Genomic DNA, 18839 nt, shown 5'->3' with positions numbered 1-18839 from the left:
TCTGGCCTGGTTTACACCTAAAACTTAGGTCAACCTAGCTAAGTCACTCAGGGCTGTCAAAAATTTCATGCCCTGTGTGACATAGTTAGGTCAACCCTAACCCCCCAATGTAGACACCACAAGGTTGTCAACCAGATTCTGTCAACCTAGCTACCACTTCTAGGGAGGTGATTACCTACATTGATGGAAAAACCCCTTTTGTCAACTTAGGAAGTGTCTACTACACTACAGAAGTATAGCGGCATAGCTGTAATGGCGTTATAGCAGTGCTGCTATATGCAGTGGTTCTCAACCTCTTTACCATTGTGGGCCGCATATACAGCTCTCTATGTGTGTTATGTTGGCTGCATCCATACAACATATATACTACCTATATGGCCCTGAGGATGTCACATGGGCCGCAGCTGTGCGCTGATTGGGCCACAAGCGGCCCACCGATTGAGAACGACTGCATAGCGTAGCCTGTGACTGCACTTCTGTTCCTATTTAGCCAAATTCATCCCTATTGTAACTCTACTGACTTCGATGAATTTGGCCTATTTGCCTGGACAGTAGTTCCACTGGAGAACAAAACAGAGAAGCAGGTCCTGTAGTTCATTACTGCTAAAGATCTGAGTGTGTTGGAACTAAAGGGGAAAAAACCAAATGGGAGGTGCTGAATAGTTTACTGTGAAGTGTGGCAGGGAATTGAACTGATTCTTTTTGGAAGGCTCTTGTAAATGTAAACGTTGCTTGTGCTTCCCATCCCTACTAATGCATTCAGAAGACTGAGGGCTTTGATGTCCCCATCTCTTGGGTCACTCTCTTTTTTTCTCTTCACATTAAACCTCTCATTTGTAATTATTATGATTATTACTGTGGTGCACAGGAGCCCTAGTCATAAACCAAGACCCCATTATTCTAGGCACCTCTTCCTTTTCCATGGATTTCCCACCCTAGGGATCTGTCATTAAAAAATAAATAAATAACCCCTTAAAAATTGACAGAGTCCATTCATTCAGTCTGTTAGGTAACTAATTTGTGCTGTTGAAGAAGCTTTTTGTTTCCACATCTGAGACTGCGCTGCCTCCACATCCCATCAGGGTAACTCCACTGGGACACAACAGTGTTTCTCTTTCCAGTGACGGTGAGGCGTTCTCACACAGGTGCCCCGCTCCCACCCGCCCAGGGCAGTGTCTGTCTGTCTTCATATCTGTATCACAATTCCTGGCACGTCCGTTAGGTGTGGAAGGGATACAAACAGGGCCCTCATTGTGCGAGTTCTCTTTCTCTTCTCACCGTAGTAAGATTCTTGCCCCATTTTATGCAAATATTATAATAAAATGACAATTAATATAGATCTATAAATTATAATAGTATATAGAATTATATACAACTATAAATGATACTAAAACATTGTGTGGCCAGCCTGCCAAGCGGCTCCAGCAATAGACGCTCCTGAGCTGTCTGCTCAGAGCAGGACTCTGTCAAGGCGACCGGGACAGTGTTGGGGAGGGGCAGGGTCACAGCCATTCCCCACACAACCAGGTATTTATCCAGCTTCTATGACAGATTTAGATTTTGCAGATTCCAAGTGTGCTTTCTTTCTTCTTTTTCCTCTCTCTTCCCCCTCCAAGTAAGGTGCTAGCCTTTACTGTTGTAAAGAAAACCTCCCAAACACAAACCAAATGTAGCCAATGCAGAGAATCTGCAGACAACTTCAGATAGATGTGAACTCTGCCTTTCATCTTAATGGAGTATAAACACTTACGCCAATGGCAGAGGCTTTAATAGCCACTTCTGAATAATGTAGGTCTGCCACTGTGCACCTATGCTGCACAATTACCACAGTTGTGTGCAGATGGGTGACTGTATGTGCAAAGGGCCAAAACAAACATTTATGAACTTCACTAAGGCCATATTCTACACTTGATCTTTGTGTGAACTCTAGTCAACGGTTGTGGATCGAGGGTAATTTATGGCCCTAATTTGGGTTTCTTGTCCGCATACCGTAACTAACATTATGATTTAGTCTCCTTGACTTTCCTAATTTAAAAACACCTTAGTAGATTCATGAAAATCACCTGATGTGTAGAATAGACCAGGGCATTTTACTGCACAAGAAAGCAAATGTAACTAACAGCTTGGTATGATCTTGCACACCTCTGCACGTCACTATGCCATGCACCTGGATTCTGATCCACAGTCTAGTATATATTGCAGTACCGTGTCTCTCCTGCATAGGCAATACCAATTGAGACAGATGAACTAGTTATTTTGTGATACAGATAAATATCCTGAGAATTAGACTAATAATCCTAACTCACATTTGAGCTAAAGGTGTTTTAGGGAAGGGATTGGTTGTTTGTATTCAAGATCTGAGCCCAGGAATTTAAACATTGTGTATGAAGTTAACCACCACACCTTTCCCTAGCTGTTTTGTACATGTATATTTGGACATAATTTAGATTAATTTGCCATAAATATGCTGTCAGTTGTCTTACATGACAAGGCAAGTGAATAATTGGGAGTATAGTTGAAATACAAACTCCTAACTGGCTTTGTTGTGACCTGCCTGGTGAATCACAATTTATTATAATTATCCTATGAAAAAAACAGAAGAAATGTGTTCTTGTTACAATGGGACAATTCTCCTGGAGCTACACTGGTGTGAATGAGAACTGAGTTTGGCCATATATTTTCAAGGGCTGTTCTTGTAACATTTCAGTAGCTCCCTGCCCCACTAACCCCACATCTACTTTGACACTTGTTTCAAATGTGCTTTGTGAGTAAAGTAGTGGGTAGCTTCAACCTTCCTTTGTTGCTCCTTCAGTCACTCAGCAGCAGGCTCTGTGGTCTCCTTGTACCATTGCTATAACTCTAAGACATGGTTATGCAGACTGTGTGGGTTGGAGGGCAGGGCAGGGCAAGTCTCCTTACCCCCAACCTTGTAGCAAGTTTTGGCCAGTCATGTGATTAGCTTGTAAATAGTGCATAGGAAATGTTTATTTTAGAAAACCTCTTTTTGGTGCAACATAAAACAATAATTTAATGGAAACTTTCTGCGAATGTTCAGGTTTGTAAAATCTTTTCAGAAATCTCACTGTTGGGCCTAAACTATCTCAGTGATCCTGCCCGTGTGCATACTTCTTAATTTCTTTCTCCCTTTGCAATTATTAATTATTAAGGAGCCCGATCCAACTCTCATGGAGGTCAATAGTATCTGTACAGTGACATTAAAGAGAGCTGGCTCAGGCCCTAAGTCTGTGTATATAAAATGTAACTCTGTAAAGTATTTTGGGATACATTTTTTAATGAAATTCTAGACTCTAATGCATAGAATGCTAGATGCTATGGAATCTATTAATAAAGTAATGTTATGCTGGAAGGTTTTAATGGTTACCATCAAGCACATCTTTGATCTATAGACAATCATAGACCTCATTAATGTGGATGACACTTCTTTCAGGCTAATGGGAAGGAAAAAATAAATCTCTTCATAGAGCGAGAAAATGAGCGACAATAGACACTACCATCCAAGGTAACTGGCCTCACACAGCAAAGCCTGAGCAAGTCATGTGGTCTGAGAGGTTTTCCTAGGACTTATTGAAAATGTAGAAACTAGGGAGTTGTTTCGAAAGCTGTGTGAGAGAGTAGGAGAAAGCCACCAAAAAGTCAGCAGACAGCAAGAGAAGCATCTGTGAAAGTGGCCCTGAGCGGGAGCTCCTTGGGACACAGGGCTGGCTGGAAAGACAGGCTTGTAAATTGTGAGCAAGGAAACTGCCTGCTGTTGCTTGTTTCTACTGTGTTCAGAAAAACAGGGCTTTGTGTACATTCTTTGTAAATAAACAGGATCTTACCAAAGAAATGCCTGCCTTGTATAATCAATGTCTCCCCACTAATGGAAATAGCCCTTTGAAGCCCTGAATATTGGCTAACTGCCTGAGCCAAAAGGGCAACACTAATAATTAATGTATTTTACTGCCATGGGTCTCGATCCTTCAAGGATTCCTAGGAGGAGCTGTGCTACCTCAACTCTCAATGAAGACAATTAAAGTTTAGGTGCTCAGCACCTCCCAGGATGGAGTCTGTAGCTTCTGATCTTTAAGGATCTAAAAGAGCATAACAAACTATGGTAAAAAGAAAAGGAGTACTTGTGGCACCTTAGCGACTAACCAATTTATTTGAGCATGAGCTTTCGTGAGCTACAGCTCACTTCATCAGATGTATACCGTGGAAACTGCAGCAGACTTTATCTAAAGTGATCAACAGGTGGGCCATTTCCAGCACATTAGCTATTACCAGCAGGACAGTGGGGTGGGAGGAAGTATTGTTTCATATTCTGTGTGTGTATATAAAGTCTGCTGCAGTTTCCACGGTATACATCTGATGAAGTGAGCTGTAGCTCACGAAAGCTCATGCTCAAATAAATTGGTTAGTCTCTAAGGTGCCACAAGTACTCCTTTTCTTTTTGCGAATACAGACTAACACGGCTGTTCCTCTGAAACCTGTCATTATGCAACAAACTATGGTGTTTATATAAAAAAAAATGTTTACATTCTCTCAGAAACAGTGCATAAGATGTGAAAGTTAAGGAAAGAATAAGTCAAACTTCCCTTAAAAATGACAGGTTTCAGAGTAACAGCCGTGTTAGTCTGTATCCACAAAAAGAACAGGAGGACTTGTGGCACCTTAGAGACTAACCAATTTATTTGAGCATAAGCTTTCGTAAGCTACAGCTCACTTCATCGGATGCATTCAGTGGAAACTACAGTGGGGAGATTTATGTACACAGAGAACATGAAACAATGGGTTTTACTTTACAGACTGTAACAAGAGTGATCAGGTAAGGTGAGCTATTACCAGCAGGAGAGCGGTGGTAGGCAGGGGGAACCTTTTGTAGTGACAATCAAGGTGGGCCATTTCCAGCAGTTGACAGTATGGGGGAGGGGCGGGAAATAAACATGGGGAAATAGTTTTACTTTGTGTAATGACAGATCCACTCCCAGTCTTTATTCAAGCCTAAGTTAATTGTACCCAGTTTGCAAATTAATTCCAATTCAGCAGTCTCTCGTTGGAGTCTGTTTTGAAGTTTTTTTGTTGAAGAATTGCCACTTTTAGGTCTGTAATCGATTGGCCAAACTGGACAGTCTCTACGTAAAAGAATAAATGGACACAAATCAGACGTCAAGCATTATAACATTCAAAACATTAGCAGAGGTGCTGTAGGGAACAAGGTACACAAGGCTGCTACCATTGCAATGCGGTGACTGCTTTAATCCAGTGACATCAAGTTACTGAACTGTTGATTTCTGCCGAATTAGGGCAAAAGTCTCACCAATCAATAGCTTCTGTAGACTTGTGTTACCGTACAACATGCTTGGAAGAAAAAGTACATAGTCCTTACTTGAGAAGTCGATTCTATGATCATTGAATTAGTAACTGCCACCATTGTATGAATGTCGGCTTCAAAGGCTTCAATTTTAATGATAAATGCCAATAAAATGATTTTACCATACACACAAACCAGTGGAACAATATTTTCATACAACAATAATTGAAAATTAGAGAAGCAAGTAAGGAAAATGCTGCTCAAGAACTTAATAGAGTTTGATTTAAGGCTACCTACTTTGTATATTTTGACACATGATGTTGATAATTTGTTTTAAGAGTTATAAAGCTTTAACTTTTTAAATCTCAGCATCTACTGCCATTAGATAATTATCTGATCCCCCCAGTCTGACACCCTCAGATTTTTTTGCAACTGTGAACATTTATATCAAAATTGAACACTACTTAAAAATAAATCATCAATATTAGCTGTCAAAATTAAAAAATAAAAATAAAATGTTGCCAAGCCAAATTATATGGATAGACAGCAGAATTCCTTACATTTTTCTTCCCCAAATAATACATTTTATTGTAATTTTCATCCTTTCTTCCCCCCTGCTCTCTCCCCATTTTCTTTTGCCTTTGTTATGACTGATGTACCAGCTTAGATTCATAGGGATAAATTGTGGCTTTGCTACAAGCCCTGTCTATGAGTAGCCTAGGAAGCAAATTGTGACTCAATCCCAATCTGCCTCCTGGTTTCTCTCTGCTCTGTGGTGTGTGGGAAGAACGTACCCTGTACCAAGCATATATTTTCCACTACTTATGTTACCTGGCATGCTGGCTCAGCTGCAGGGCCCCTGACATGAAGTGAGGATGGAGCCAAAGGCTCTATCCACTCCCCATTTCCACCCACCCACTCACCCAGCAACTCCATGGGTGCTGCTTCCTTTTATCTCTCACCCCATGCTGCTACCCACAATGTGGGTAGTGAGTGCAGGGGAGCTAAGAGTCTCTTTGGTCCCCCTTCTCCTCCCCTTGGACATACAGGACAGGACATGGTCTGGCCAATAATTTCTTCTCTTTGTGACTTGAATTTTTTCTAACTCTTATGTTGTGGACTCATCATTAATTAACAACATGTTCTGGTAGTTAGGTGGATATGCTCAAGTTATGTTAACAAATACAAAATGCTAGGCCTGGATTGCCAGAAATCTATGGATGAGGTGGAACATCCCTTTGACTTTGGGCCTGTAGACTCACCTCCATACACAGTAGATCTGTCTAGTATCTTATTGCATTGCCACTCAATGCTTCCATCATGGTAGGTTGTAGAGTCTTTGCCAGTGTCATCTGAACAGCCTGTTACACTTGTGAAAAAAGTGGGCAGTGTTGCTACCTGTCAATTGCTTTGTGGTATTATTGATCAAGGATTATAGTGCCCATTTTTTCCACAACTTCCGTCCACTGCTCCCACAATTCACTCAGTAGAATTAGCAAGAGTCATGCTGTGTCACACACCGATATTACATGCTTTGAATTCCTCACCTCCTGACATAACCTGGAGCTTTGCTTTTTAATAGCAAGCCCAGCATTATTGCCAGCTGACCAGAAAATGCATGTCAGTATTAATATTAGCAATAGTACTTTGTACTTATCTATAGAGTGTTTGTCTTGAAACACTTGAGGAGCTAAAAGTAAAAGCTAATTCTTTTAGTGACATGCATGGAAGATCTTCTTTAAGAGATAAATTGTGCTTTTAAGCGTAGTAGCTGCAGGGTATGAGTGAGATGGGAACATGCAAAGTAGTTGCTGACGAGGGGTAGCCTGAGGCATTCTGCTTGTGTAGGACAGAGAGAGATGAGGTGGGTGAAGTGCTGCCGCTGGGAGTGGTGCGGGGAGCGCCAGGAGCTGGGAGTCCTGGTGCCGCAGATCAGGTCTGACGACAACACCATGGTCACCCCGAGTGCTAGGGGCACGATGGAGAGGACCCTGAAGGCCATCCACTCACTGTACATGGAAACCCTGAAGCGTAAATTGGACCAGGGTAAAGCCTTCGAACTGACAAGCAAGTGGGACGCCAGCAACCGCTTCCTCGCCGGGGGCGGCTTCACCCGTTTCGCTGACTGGCGGTTCATCCACCGCTCCCGGCTCAACTGCGTCCCGCTCAATGGAGCCGTCCGCCATGGGAACCGAGACAAGCGTTGCAGGAAGTGTGGCTACTCCAACGAGACCCTGCCCCGCGTCCTGTGCAGCTGCAAGCCCCACTCCAGAGCCTGGCAGCTGCGCCACAATGCCGTCCAGAACCGCCTGGTGAAAGCCATCGCACCGCGCCTGGGGGAGGTCGCCGTGAACTGCGCCATCCCCAGTACTGACAGCCAGTTGCGACCTGATGTGGTAGTCACCGACGAGGCCGAGAAAAAGATCATCCTCGTCGACATCACGGTCTCCTTTGAGAACAGGACCCCGGCCTTCCACGAAGCCTGAGCTCGTAAGATGGAAAAATACACCCCCCTGGCCGATACCCTGAGAGTGAAGGGCTATGAGGTGCAGATGGATGCCCTGATCGTCGGAGCCCTGGGGGCTTGAGACCCCTACAACGAGCTTGTGCTGCAGACCTGTGGGATCGGTCGACGCTACGCACGGCTCATGTGGCGCCTCATGGTCTCGGACACCATCCGATGGTCCAGGGACATCTACAGCGAACACATCACCAGCCACCGACAGAACCAGGAGGTGTGAGCCAGTACGACATCGTGCATCGACTATGAGAAAGGGACCGAGAGACTTTTTCCATTGGACCATATGAACTGGAACCATAAACTCACTGAACATTAAATCCCACCAAATGAGGATAAATCTACCCTCATCATCGTATCCACTCATTATACTCCACACCTGAACATAGTCATTATATGAACAACATACCCCGATATCTCAATGTCTGTACTTTGACCCGTTAACCTTTTACCCCCAATCGGGGAGATTGCAGATTATGTATTCCTTACGCCACCCGATCCTAAACCGAACTTCACACCTGTTGATAATCTGTACCTTTTTCCCTGATAACCAGAAACTTCTATGCTTAAACTCTGTACCGTTTTCTTTTTATTTTAAAATCATCTTCATAAAATTATTAAATCTTTTATTGGATCAACTTCTATTGGTGGAAGCTTTCAACCTACGCAGAGCTCTTCTTCAGGTCTGGGAAAGGTATCCAGAGTGTCACAGCTAAATACAAGGTGGGACAGATTGTTAATCATAAAGGGTTAGCACATGTTGCAGGTTTCAGAGTAGCAGCCGTGTTAGTCTGTATCTGCAAAAAGAAAAGAAGTACTTGTGGCACCTTAGAGACTAGCCAATTTATTTGAGCATAAGCTTTCGTGAGTATTTTCCACTGCATGCATCTGATGAAGTGAGCTATAGCTCACAAAGGCTTATGCTTAAATAAATTATTTAGTCTCTAAGGTGCCACAAGTACTCCTTCACGTGTTGCAGGAGACCATTTAAAATGAAGTGGGCAATTAACACCTCTACAGTCACAGGACAAAGGAGAGTTCAGAGGCACACAGAATGCCTCTGCGTCCTGGAAGTAGCATACTAACCATCTGTAAAAGGATGCAGTATGTGCTTCCCATCCATTAACTGAAAGGAAGAAGGTTTGACCATCCCCACTGTCATCCAGCTACCCCCACTTTGGGGTGTAACGTTAGCAGCGGCATCAGTAACCTGACTGCCCTGCGCTATGTGAGGGTAAAAGGTGTCTTCTACACTCTTCAACTCCGTTCTCCAGCAGAGGAACAGCTGCAATATGACCTAACTAGATAAAGACTTGGGGTGAAATCCTGGTCCCATTGAAGTCAATGACAAAACTCCTAATGACTTCAAGGAGGCCAGGATTTCACCTTTGTTTCTCTATGTGAAAAAAAATGTGGTTTGCAACAGGATTGCTGAAAATGTCCCCAGACATGTGCTCTGATGCCAAACAAACCCTTCAGTTTATATAGTAACAAGAACCATTTGCACTACGTTCATCACAAAACAATTTTGAGCATTACAAACAGATTTTACTCAAATGAAGATGATTATAAAGTATATGGATGGGAGGGCTGTGAAGTGTTAAAGTACATAAAAACATTAGAACAGAGAGAATGGTTCATAAATAGTAATGTATTTGACTAATTTGTTTTCTTTCGGCTTGCAGAACATCCTCAGCAATTTGCATTTTCCTGAAATGTACTTGTTATTTGTACATATTAGAATTGATTTAGTTGATTAAATTTTGTATATTAGGGATCGATCATGCAGAATTGTAAACTGCGCTACTTAGTTGTGAGTGGTCAGATTAGTCACAGATTTTCTTCCCTGACTGGGGGATAGAAGCATTTCAAGGGCAAAGTGTGCATGTTTAAAACTTGGTATCCATGATTATGTGCATGTAAATTGCTTTTGCACAAACATTTGGGCCTATACAACTCAATTGCTAGAATGTTCATGGAAAACAAACACAAAAGTAAACCTCCATGGCAAAGCACTGTGTGCACGCACATCTCCTTTACATAGGCTGCACCAATTCTGAGAGCAAAATGGCTGCTGTCCACATACAGTCAAGAATCAGAGGGGTAGCCATTTTACTCTGTATCCACAAAAACAACGAGGAGTCTGGTGGTACCTTAAAGACTAACAGATTTATTTGGGCATAAGCTTTCATGGGTAAAAAACCCACTTCTTTAGATGCATGGAATGAAAATTACAGATGCAGGCATTATTATACTGACACATGAAGAGAAGGAGGTTACCTTACAAGTGGAGAACCAGTGCTGATAGGGCCAATTCAGTCAGGATGGATGTGGTCCGCTCCCAATAATTGATGAGGAGGGTGTCAATACCAAGAGAGGGAAAATTGCTTTTATAGTGATCCAGCCACTCCCAGTCCGTATTCAAGCCCAAATTAATGGTGTTAAATTTGCAAATGAATTGTAGTTTATGTGACCATCACTTATTTAATAAACACCACCCTATACTGGAAACCTACTAACTGCTATACTTAGCTACATGCCTCCAGCTTCCATCCAGAACACATCACACAATCCCTTGTCTACAGCCAAGCCCTAAAATACAATCAGATTTGCTCCAATCCCTCAGACAGAGACAAACACCTATAAGATCTCTATCAAGCATTCTTAAAACTACAATACCCACCTGGGGAAGTGAGGAAACAGATTGACAGAGTGAGACGGGTACGCAGAAGTCACCTACTACAGGACAGGCCCAACAAGGAAAATAACAGAACACCACTGGCCATCACCTACAGCCCCCAGCTAAAACCTCTCCAGCACATCATCAATGATCTACAACGTATCCTGGAAAACAATCCCTAACTCTCACAGACCTTGGGAGGCAGGCCAGTCCCCGCTTACAGACAGCCCCCATCCTGAAGCAAATACGAGAAACTACACACCACACCACAGAAACACTAACCCAGGAACCAATCCCTGTAACAAACCCCGTTGCTTACTCTGTCCCCATATCTACTCTAGTGACACCATCATTGGATTCAACCACATCAGCCACACCATCAGAGGCTCGTTCACCTGCACATCTACCAATGTGATATATGCCATCATGTGCCAGCAACGCCCCTCTGCCATGTACATTGGTCAAACTGGACAGTCTCTACATAAAAGAATAAATGGACACAAATCAGGCATCAGGAATGGTAACATACAAAAGCCAGTAGGAGAACACTTCAATCTCCCTGGACATTCTATAGCATATTTAAAAGTAGCCATCCTTCAACAAAAAAACTTCAAAAATAGACTTCAAAGAGAAACTGCAGAGCTACAATTCATATGCAAATTTAACACCATTTATTTGGGCTTGAATAGAGACTGGGAGTGGCTGGCTCACTTCAAAAACCATTTTCCCTCTCTTGGTATTGACACCCTCCTCCTCAGTTATTGGGAGTGGACCACATCCATTCTGATTGAACTGGCCCTGTCAACACTGGTTCTCCACTTGTAAGATAACTCCTTTCTCTTCATGTGCTACTATATATATTTATGCCTGCATCTGTAATTTTCATGCATCTGAAGAAGTGGGTTTTTTACCCACGAAAGCTTATGCCCAAATAAATCTGTTAGTCTTTAAGGTGCCACCAGACTCCACACCGTCAAGAGTTCTTCTAAAAGTAAAGGTGAAGCACAGAAAACAAAAGCATCACAGTTTCATAGCTACCTGTACTACACTGAAAGAGCATGATAAGGAAGAAAGTGAAATACAGCCCAAACCTAACTTCCAATCAAGAATATTAACATACCCTATGGGCTGTTAGAAATGATATTGCCCTACTAAAGATTTTAACTTCAAAGAAATGTTGCCAACATAAGCCATCCCTCTTTTTGTCTCATTAGTAGGCAGAAAGGCTATGAACATAACTGACAATCCTTGAGCACAGGAAACAAAGAAACTCAATCCGGGGGGAGAGATAGCTCAGTGGTTTGAGCATTGCCCTGCTAAACCCAGGATTGTGAGCTCACTCCTTGAGGGGGCCATTTAGGGATCTAGGCCAAAAATTGGGAATTGGTCCTGCAGGGGGTTGGACTAGATGACCTCCTGAGGTCCCTTCTAACCCTGATATTCTAATCTCCAGTACCATGTCAGATAAAACACCACATGGACATGTAGCTATTTGAAAGTGAATGAATAGAACAAAGTGGTAACATGTTTAAAGGAAACATATGAATCCCTAACATACACATATCTGTGAATGTCCTTCCCAGCTCAGAGTTGAAATGCCTGTGTGGTTATTTGTGAATGTCCCTGTTGCAAAAAGCCTGGAGAGGAGAATGAACTGTAAGGTGTGGAATTAATTATTGGTGCCAGTGTCCTGTTTTCTCATTGCTTGTTTTTTTGCACCTGCAATTTAATTGCCAAAACTTTTAGCACTGCTCAGTGTAGAAAGGCAACCTTCTGTTATTTGAAGAGTAGATGTGTCTTGGAGGTGTTTGCAGTGGAGATGTGCACCCAGGCATGCATCAAATGCTAGCAGACATCTGCTGAACTTGCCTAGAGCTTTGTATCATCTGTATTTTGCAGGTACACAATGAGCTAACTCTCATGGCTGCCTCATCCCACCAGTGTGATCTGAGTTAAATCTGTAAGGCACAGTCACTGCACAGAGGGGAGAAAAGATTAATAATAATTAAAAAGAAATAAAAAAAGGTTTTGTACTTTGATGTTCTTATTCATTTGATAAAATAATCGCAGCATTTGTCACCTCAGCAAAATTTACCAATCATTTATTTCAATAAAGATTAAATGAACTGGCATTGCAAGAATAAGATCATGCCCAGTGATTTTAATTAGCTCAGCCTTTTAGGCCCAAATCTAACTCTAAGAATTTGACTTTGTTCACTACACCACGGCTCAATGAATTTCAATAGCATTTTGAGTCTTATCTAGCAGATTCCACTGGTCAAAACTCATTAATTTCTCTGATTACACTTTGTGTTTTCCTTTCAGTATATTGCACAAATGGACTGCTTAGTAGCTTTCTTTTCAGTACCACAGCACTGTGGTTTTTTTTATACCCTCCTGGCTTTCATCAGCTCTATTCCCAGTTTATTATACAGAGGGCAAATATAACTACCCTGTGACATCAAATAAAGGCTAAGGGAAGCAAGCCATAAACCCAACAAACAAAATAAAAAGTTCTTTCTTGTAATAGCTTTCCAGAACACATCTGAAAGAGTGCTTAGATAGCACAAAGAGGACGTGCAGATCCATTCATTGCTGTAGCAAGGATCATTGTTAGACATTAATGATGATAAAATATATATCTGCAGCACATCCTGTTACAAAATTATACCTGATCTGGAGAGTATATTGGGGAGGGTGGAAATGTAATATATTATTTAGCAGACAATCTCAGGCCCGGATTTATCACCTTGTGTAAAATGCTTCAATTGTAGAACATCAAACCAAAAGGCTTTTGATGTGGGACAAATCTCAGAAGAGACAAAGATGAGTTTCCCATTTAGAACAGTTGTGACTTCAGTCAATTTCATCATCAGGGCTGGCAAAACATAACCCAACTATAGAAGTGTAGTCGACTGCAATTAAGAAAGATGGAATGACTCCCTTCCTCTATTAGATTAGCAACTCGCCTATTTGAGGAACAATGAGCCAAATTAGGTGCATTTATAAATAGAATAGCTGACAATGTTTACAAAGTGTGTGTATACCTGTTGTAATTCATAATCTATACCAGGGGTCGGCAACCTTTCAGAAGTGGGGTGCCGAGTCTTCATTTATTCACTCTAATTTAAGGTTTTGCATGCTAGTAATACATTTTAACGTTTTAAGAAGGTCTCTTTCTACAAGTCTAGAATATATAACTAAACTATTATTGTATTTAAAGTAAATAAGGTTTTTAAAATGTTTAAGAAACTTCATTTAAAATTAAATTAAAATGCAGAGCCCTCCGGACCATTGGCCAGGACTGGGCAGTGTGAGTACCACTGAAAACCAGCTCGCGTGCCATAGGTTGCCTACCCCGGACCTATACTGTCTGAACTTCACTGCATTCCTTTACTTTTTTTGTAGTTCTCAATCTGTCTTTTAATAATTAAGCAAAATGCCATAAGATAGACTGTCAGTCATTCTGTTTATCTTCCATAAAAAGTTAGGTCATGTCTACATTACCACTTACATTGGCAAAACTTTTGTTGCTCAGGGATGTGAAAAAACACACCCTTGAGCAACATACCTTTCACCAGCAAAAGTGGTAGCGTGCACAGGTCTACGTTAGTGGGAGAGCTTCTCCTGCCGACAAAGCTACCGCCACTCGCTGGGGGTTGTTTAATTATGCCGAAGGGAGAGCTGTCTCCCATTGCCATAGAGCGCCCTTACAGTGGCACGGCTGCATCGGTACAGCTGTGCTGCTCTAAGCTCTCTAGTGTAGATATCGTCTTAGTAACGGAAATGCTTCCAGATCAGAAGGGAGGATTTTACATCCTCTTTGAGTTCACTTCGCCTGGGCGTAAGCAACAAGACAAGGTGTAGGGAAACTGAGTCAGGCCAACAGACAGTTATGTAATTAGGTCTTTTGTGTGTGAACATGGACATAATTAAATAAGGTCCATTTGCAACAAATCTCTGGCCACCTAGAACTTCCACAGTCACTGAGAACTTGCCAGTGTGAGTGAGACTAGAACTCAGACTCTCCTACTCTAAAAGCACCAGTGAGCCTATGGTGATCACCATTAGCTTGATAGGGCCTATGATACACAAATGAGTGGTTCTGATTTAATCTGACAGAGGGTAGCGATACCTGTGTCTGCTATCCAGTTCATTAGAGTCTCTTTGGAAGCAAACAACACTCATAAAATGCAGATGAGAATGAAAATAACAAAGCTATTGATAATCTTAATTTCTCTGCATTTGGACAAAAAAATATATTAAACAATGCATCTTTTTCAATCCAAGTTCATAGTTCAACCAGACTGTTCTGTGACTGTGAGGCATCCTTTTCCAACTAGTGCAACTACTGCATGTAGACAAAGGATACTATTTTAAAGTGCCCATGTGATTTAAGAGCTTAAAGTCTATTTTCAGAAGTGATTTAGGAACTGAAAAGCTTAAGGCTCATTGAAAATCAATGAGATTTACACACCTCAACTTGAAAATTTACTTAAGAGCTATGTTAGAACTGTGTGCGTCTCCAGTAGAGGTCATCAACAAATGGAAAATATTATGGAAAAAATTGAAATTTCAAAGATGTTTCCTTTTCTGCAAGGTCCAAACTCTGGCAGAGTTACAATGTTTCACTTTTGCTTTTGCCTCTCTGTAAGAGTTCCTAAACTGAGGAAGTTTTGACAAGTTACAAAATAGTAAACCATAGGGTCAAAATTAACAAGTGGAGGGGGGAGAAGAAGAGGGTCAACCCTCTCCCAAAGAAAGTAGACATAGGACTTTCAATTGCATTCAGTGGCACAAAAAGGAAAAAGGGAGATAAAGGAGATAAATTTTAAAACGATCCATTTCAGTGAGAAAACAAAACTTTTAAAAAGCTAAACGCTTTCAAGGATGGAGAGAGACCGCCCAACATGAGCGTTCTGTGACAGTGTAAGAATCAGTGTAGGATGGAAGCACATTCATTTAAAAAGGGGATTAACCTGGCTACATTAATATGGCTGTTCCCCTGACTGACTGTGCTCACGAGAAGCAGCAGTATAATATGCAACTCTTTAGCATTATTCCCTGCAGAGTGGCATGTAGAAGAGATACTGGAGTTCAGATCATGTGCCATCAGTGCAGAAAGCACAATGCAAGCAGCAGCTAAGTGAGCATATTTGCATTTTGTTTTGTTTGTGCTGAACAGTCACTCTCAATAAACTCCCCTATTTGTTCTGGCTTATAAATGCAACCTTGTCAAGGTTCAGCTCATAATTGCTCACACCGAATTTCCATAAAGCTGGGTGATGATCCAGCCTTGGGTTTTTATGTAGTTCCAGAGAGAATACCTAAAACTGACATTGAAACTAAATATATTAGATTAAAAGAAACAGCAATATATAATAAGTCCCAAGTTACAATGCTGGAACATCAGAAGAACATTCTGAAACCAAGAAATCTCTTGAACTCTGCAGTGGTTTATAGTTCAGTATTTATCAGTGCTAAGTTGAATTCCTGTGCATAATAACAGAGTGCAGCTAAGCTTTAGCATAGTTCACCCAAGCAGGTATAGAGATTTGATTCTATCAGTTTAAATATAACATTAGAAAATGTCAAAAGGACCATTCTTTATGACCCCTAAGCAGTAGTTCATGTTATCTGATGTTGGTCTACTTATCTCTTTGGTACCTATTGTGTCAATCATGTCACACCTTCACTTTGAATCTCTCCCTACCCACAGACATAAGGAACACCGTTGTTCTCTTTAAACCAAACATTAAAAAAAGGAGGGACAGCAAAAAAGAGGGGAGATTGGCTTTGCAATCCGATATAAAAAATACAGAAAAGAGCTCGGTGCACCCTTGAGAAATACCCAGACCTTTCTGTTTATTTCCACACTTTGGATCTCAACACTGGAGATGGAACTGAATCACGAGGTTCTGATCAGAGGACAGATCCAAATATTTCAAATTTCTGGTGTATGTGGATGTGGGGTTTAGACTAGCCCAAGACACTTCCAAAATTTGGTTGAAGGGTTGCGGGAGACGTTGGAAGTAAGTTTTTAGTCAGGCTCATCTCTGTTGAGAACAGCTGTGAGCCAGAAGTGAGTTATGAATACTGGCATGCAGTGAGCATACCAAGCCATTTATAATTCCTACGATACCGCAAGTAGTTCTTAGAACTAGTTTTTCTAGACCACATTTAACAGTGTAGACACACATTTCACTCCAGTAGGACTCATTGTCAGCCTATCACAGCAATCTGGTATGCGGCTGTGAAGCTGGGTATAACAAATGATGAAACTGCACAAAGCTGAAGACGCACAGCTTCGTATTCAGTTGTTAACAATACAATCTGCAATAATGTGTTAAACTATTGTATATCTTCTGTAACTCTGCCACACAGATGCCCCCTTATCCACATACCCTCTCTGTGCTTCACTCCATTCATTGCTTTATCTCAATGAAACTTTCCCACACAGCCAGAAATTGTACCTTAAGGTAGGTGCTGATGATGCAGTTTGTTCTGGATTTGTAGCCAATGGGACAGGCAATATTTAATATGCCATTCATTGAGATGCTGGAGGCAATGGGGTGCTTTTGGCCATGACTTGTGATTTGGATATATGTTACCCTTGGCTGGTGAAGGCCAGTGGGGAAGTACTGGGCTCACTGGTGGATAATATTGTCAATTCCTCCCTTGACAATGCCATTTGGTCTTAAGGAAGCTATTTCCAGGCCTTTTCTCAAGAAATCATCTATTGACATTGACAATCTTGTTAGCTATAGACCTATATGCTACCTTCCTTTCTGGGAAAGATAATTAAGAAGATGTAGCTGGACAACTCTTGCGGTATTCAGGGTAATTTAGTTTTCCTAGACCCCACTCAGTCAGGTTTGGGAAATGAACAGAAATTGAATGGTGGTTTTGATCATTTACTTCCTCCTAATGATGGATGACAAATGCTTGATTCCCCTCTCACTTACACTAGTCTAGCTCAATTGACTTCAGTGGAGTTACTCCTGATTTGTAAGTGTAGGGCGAATCAGCCCAAAAGTGTTCTTGATCATTGTCAACAGTATCACCTGAAACTTTGTAACACAGTCAAGTGTTGTTGATACAACTGTTGTCCCGAGTAGGGTGAGAAGTTCCAGAAGATAGTTTCTCAGCCCTAAAAAGCTCTTAATGCAACATTCAGTATTATCACCACTCTCCCCCCGCTGAACCATTAATAAGAAGATATGCACATGCACCAATATGCTAATGAGACCCAGCTCCCTCTGTCCATTTCATCAGACCCATCTGATATAATGGAATGGCCCAGTGTCTGAATAGGTTTGGGGTTTACTTCTTGAGAAATATCTGGATGGCGCCTCAGCCAGCTATAATTCAGGTAACACTCGGGGGCTGCAGAAAGCAACCAGAAGTCTTAGAAAAGATTCTCTCTGACCAAAGGTCTGCATCTGCCATTCATAACACAGGTTCACCATTTAGATTCTGATCTGCTCTTGGATAATTAACCTATGTCTACACTTAAAATACTACAGTGTCACAGCTGCAGTTGCACTGCTGTAGTGCTTCAGTGTAAACACAACAGGAGGGGTTCTCCCATCACTGTAGTTATTACACTTCCCTGTGGTAGCTAGGTTGATGGAAGAAATGAAGCCCATGGTTCCAAATGAAGATGACTACCCACAGGGGGTGTTCTATGGGGGAAACTCCAGCCCCCTGTAGCCCACCAGAGCCTAGATTTGCTATCCTTCTGAGCAAGCTGTGAACCTCATCGTTATTCTTGGGCATTTGGGAGGGGACAGGCTGAGGAATTGTCTAATGAGGGCTTCTTAAGGGGCCTTTCAGTTAGTAACTTGTGGTTTTTAATATGATATTGCACACATTAATTATTGTAGGATGCGGACAGTCAAAATAGTTAAATAAATACATCCACATAGTTAGCTATACAAGTGTACAACAGCAAACCAAAATGATGTAAATTTAAAAATTTACACTGATGAGTGGAAAACCTAACTTGAGGCACTAGACAAGGCCCAACATCATAATTCCATAATTAATTTAATAGTGGTTGAAAAATGTGAAAACATTCCTCAAAATTTAATTTTTTTAAAAAATGTAGAGCTGGTTGAAAAAAATAAGATGAATTTTTGTGAACATTTTTGTGAAAAATGTGCCCCCTTTTTTGTCTAAAAATGTCAGAATTTCATATTTTTGGGGCAGCTCTATAAAAATAGGTTCTTTTTTACCCCTCATAGCCAAGTCTATCTCTGGCAAAGGTTGGAATACTCAAGCCTTGATATCTTGGTGTTCTTTCTCCAATCCTCAGTTCTCAAGACTTT

The 18839-nt window shown here is 41.5% G+C and overlaps 2 protein-coding genes across 8 annotated transcripts in view; one reads left to right on the top strand and one right to left on the bottom strand.

Moving 5' to 3' along the window:
- SGK1 (serum/glucocorticoid regulated kinase 1) overlaps positions 1-18839 on the top strand; it is a 192701-nt gene that overhangs the window by 32384 nt on the left and 141478 nt on the right. The window lies entirely within an intron of this gene.
- LOC142071562 (uncharacterized) overlaps positions 1-18839 on the bottom strand; it is a 103675-nt gene that overhangs the window by 50091 nt on the left and 34745 nt on the right. Inside the window, exon 2 of one of the 7 annotated variants that reach the window (XM_075126757.1) lies at positions 4609-8075. The exons of the other annotated variants lie outside the window; for them this stretch is intronic. Coding sequence (XP_074982858.1) covers positions 7318-8075 — 758 coding nt within the window. The 3' untranslated portion in view covers positions 4609-7317. Of the gene's footprint in view, positions 1-4608; positions 8076-18839 lie in introns of those variants that run through there. 7 annotated transcript variants of the gene reach the window in all.

Source organism: Caretta caretta, chromosome 3 (assembly GCF_965140235.1).
Source record: "Caretta caretta isolate rCarCar2 chromosome 3, rCarCar1.hap1, whole genome shotgun sequence".
In the NCBI taxonomy this organism is placed as follows: domain Eukaryota; kingdom Metazoa; phylum Chordata; order Testudines; family Cheloniidae; genus Caretta; species Caretta caretta.
The sequence above is the reverse complement of the archived record's forward strand: the minus strand, read 5'-3'. Positions and strand labels throughout refer to the sequence as shown.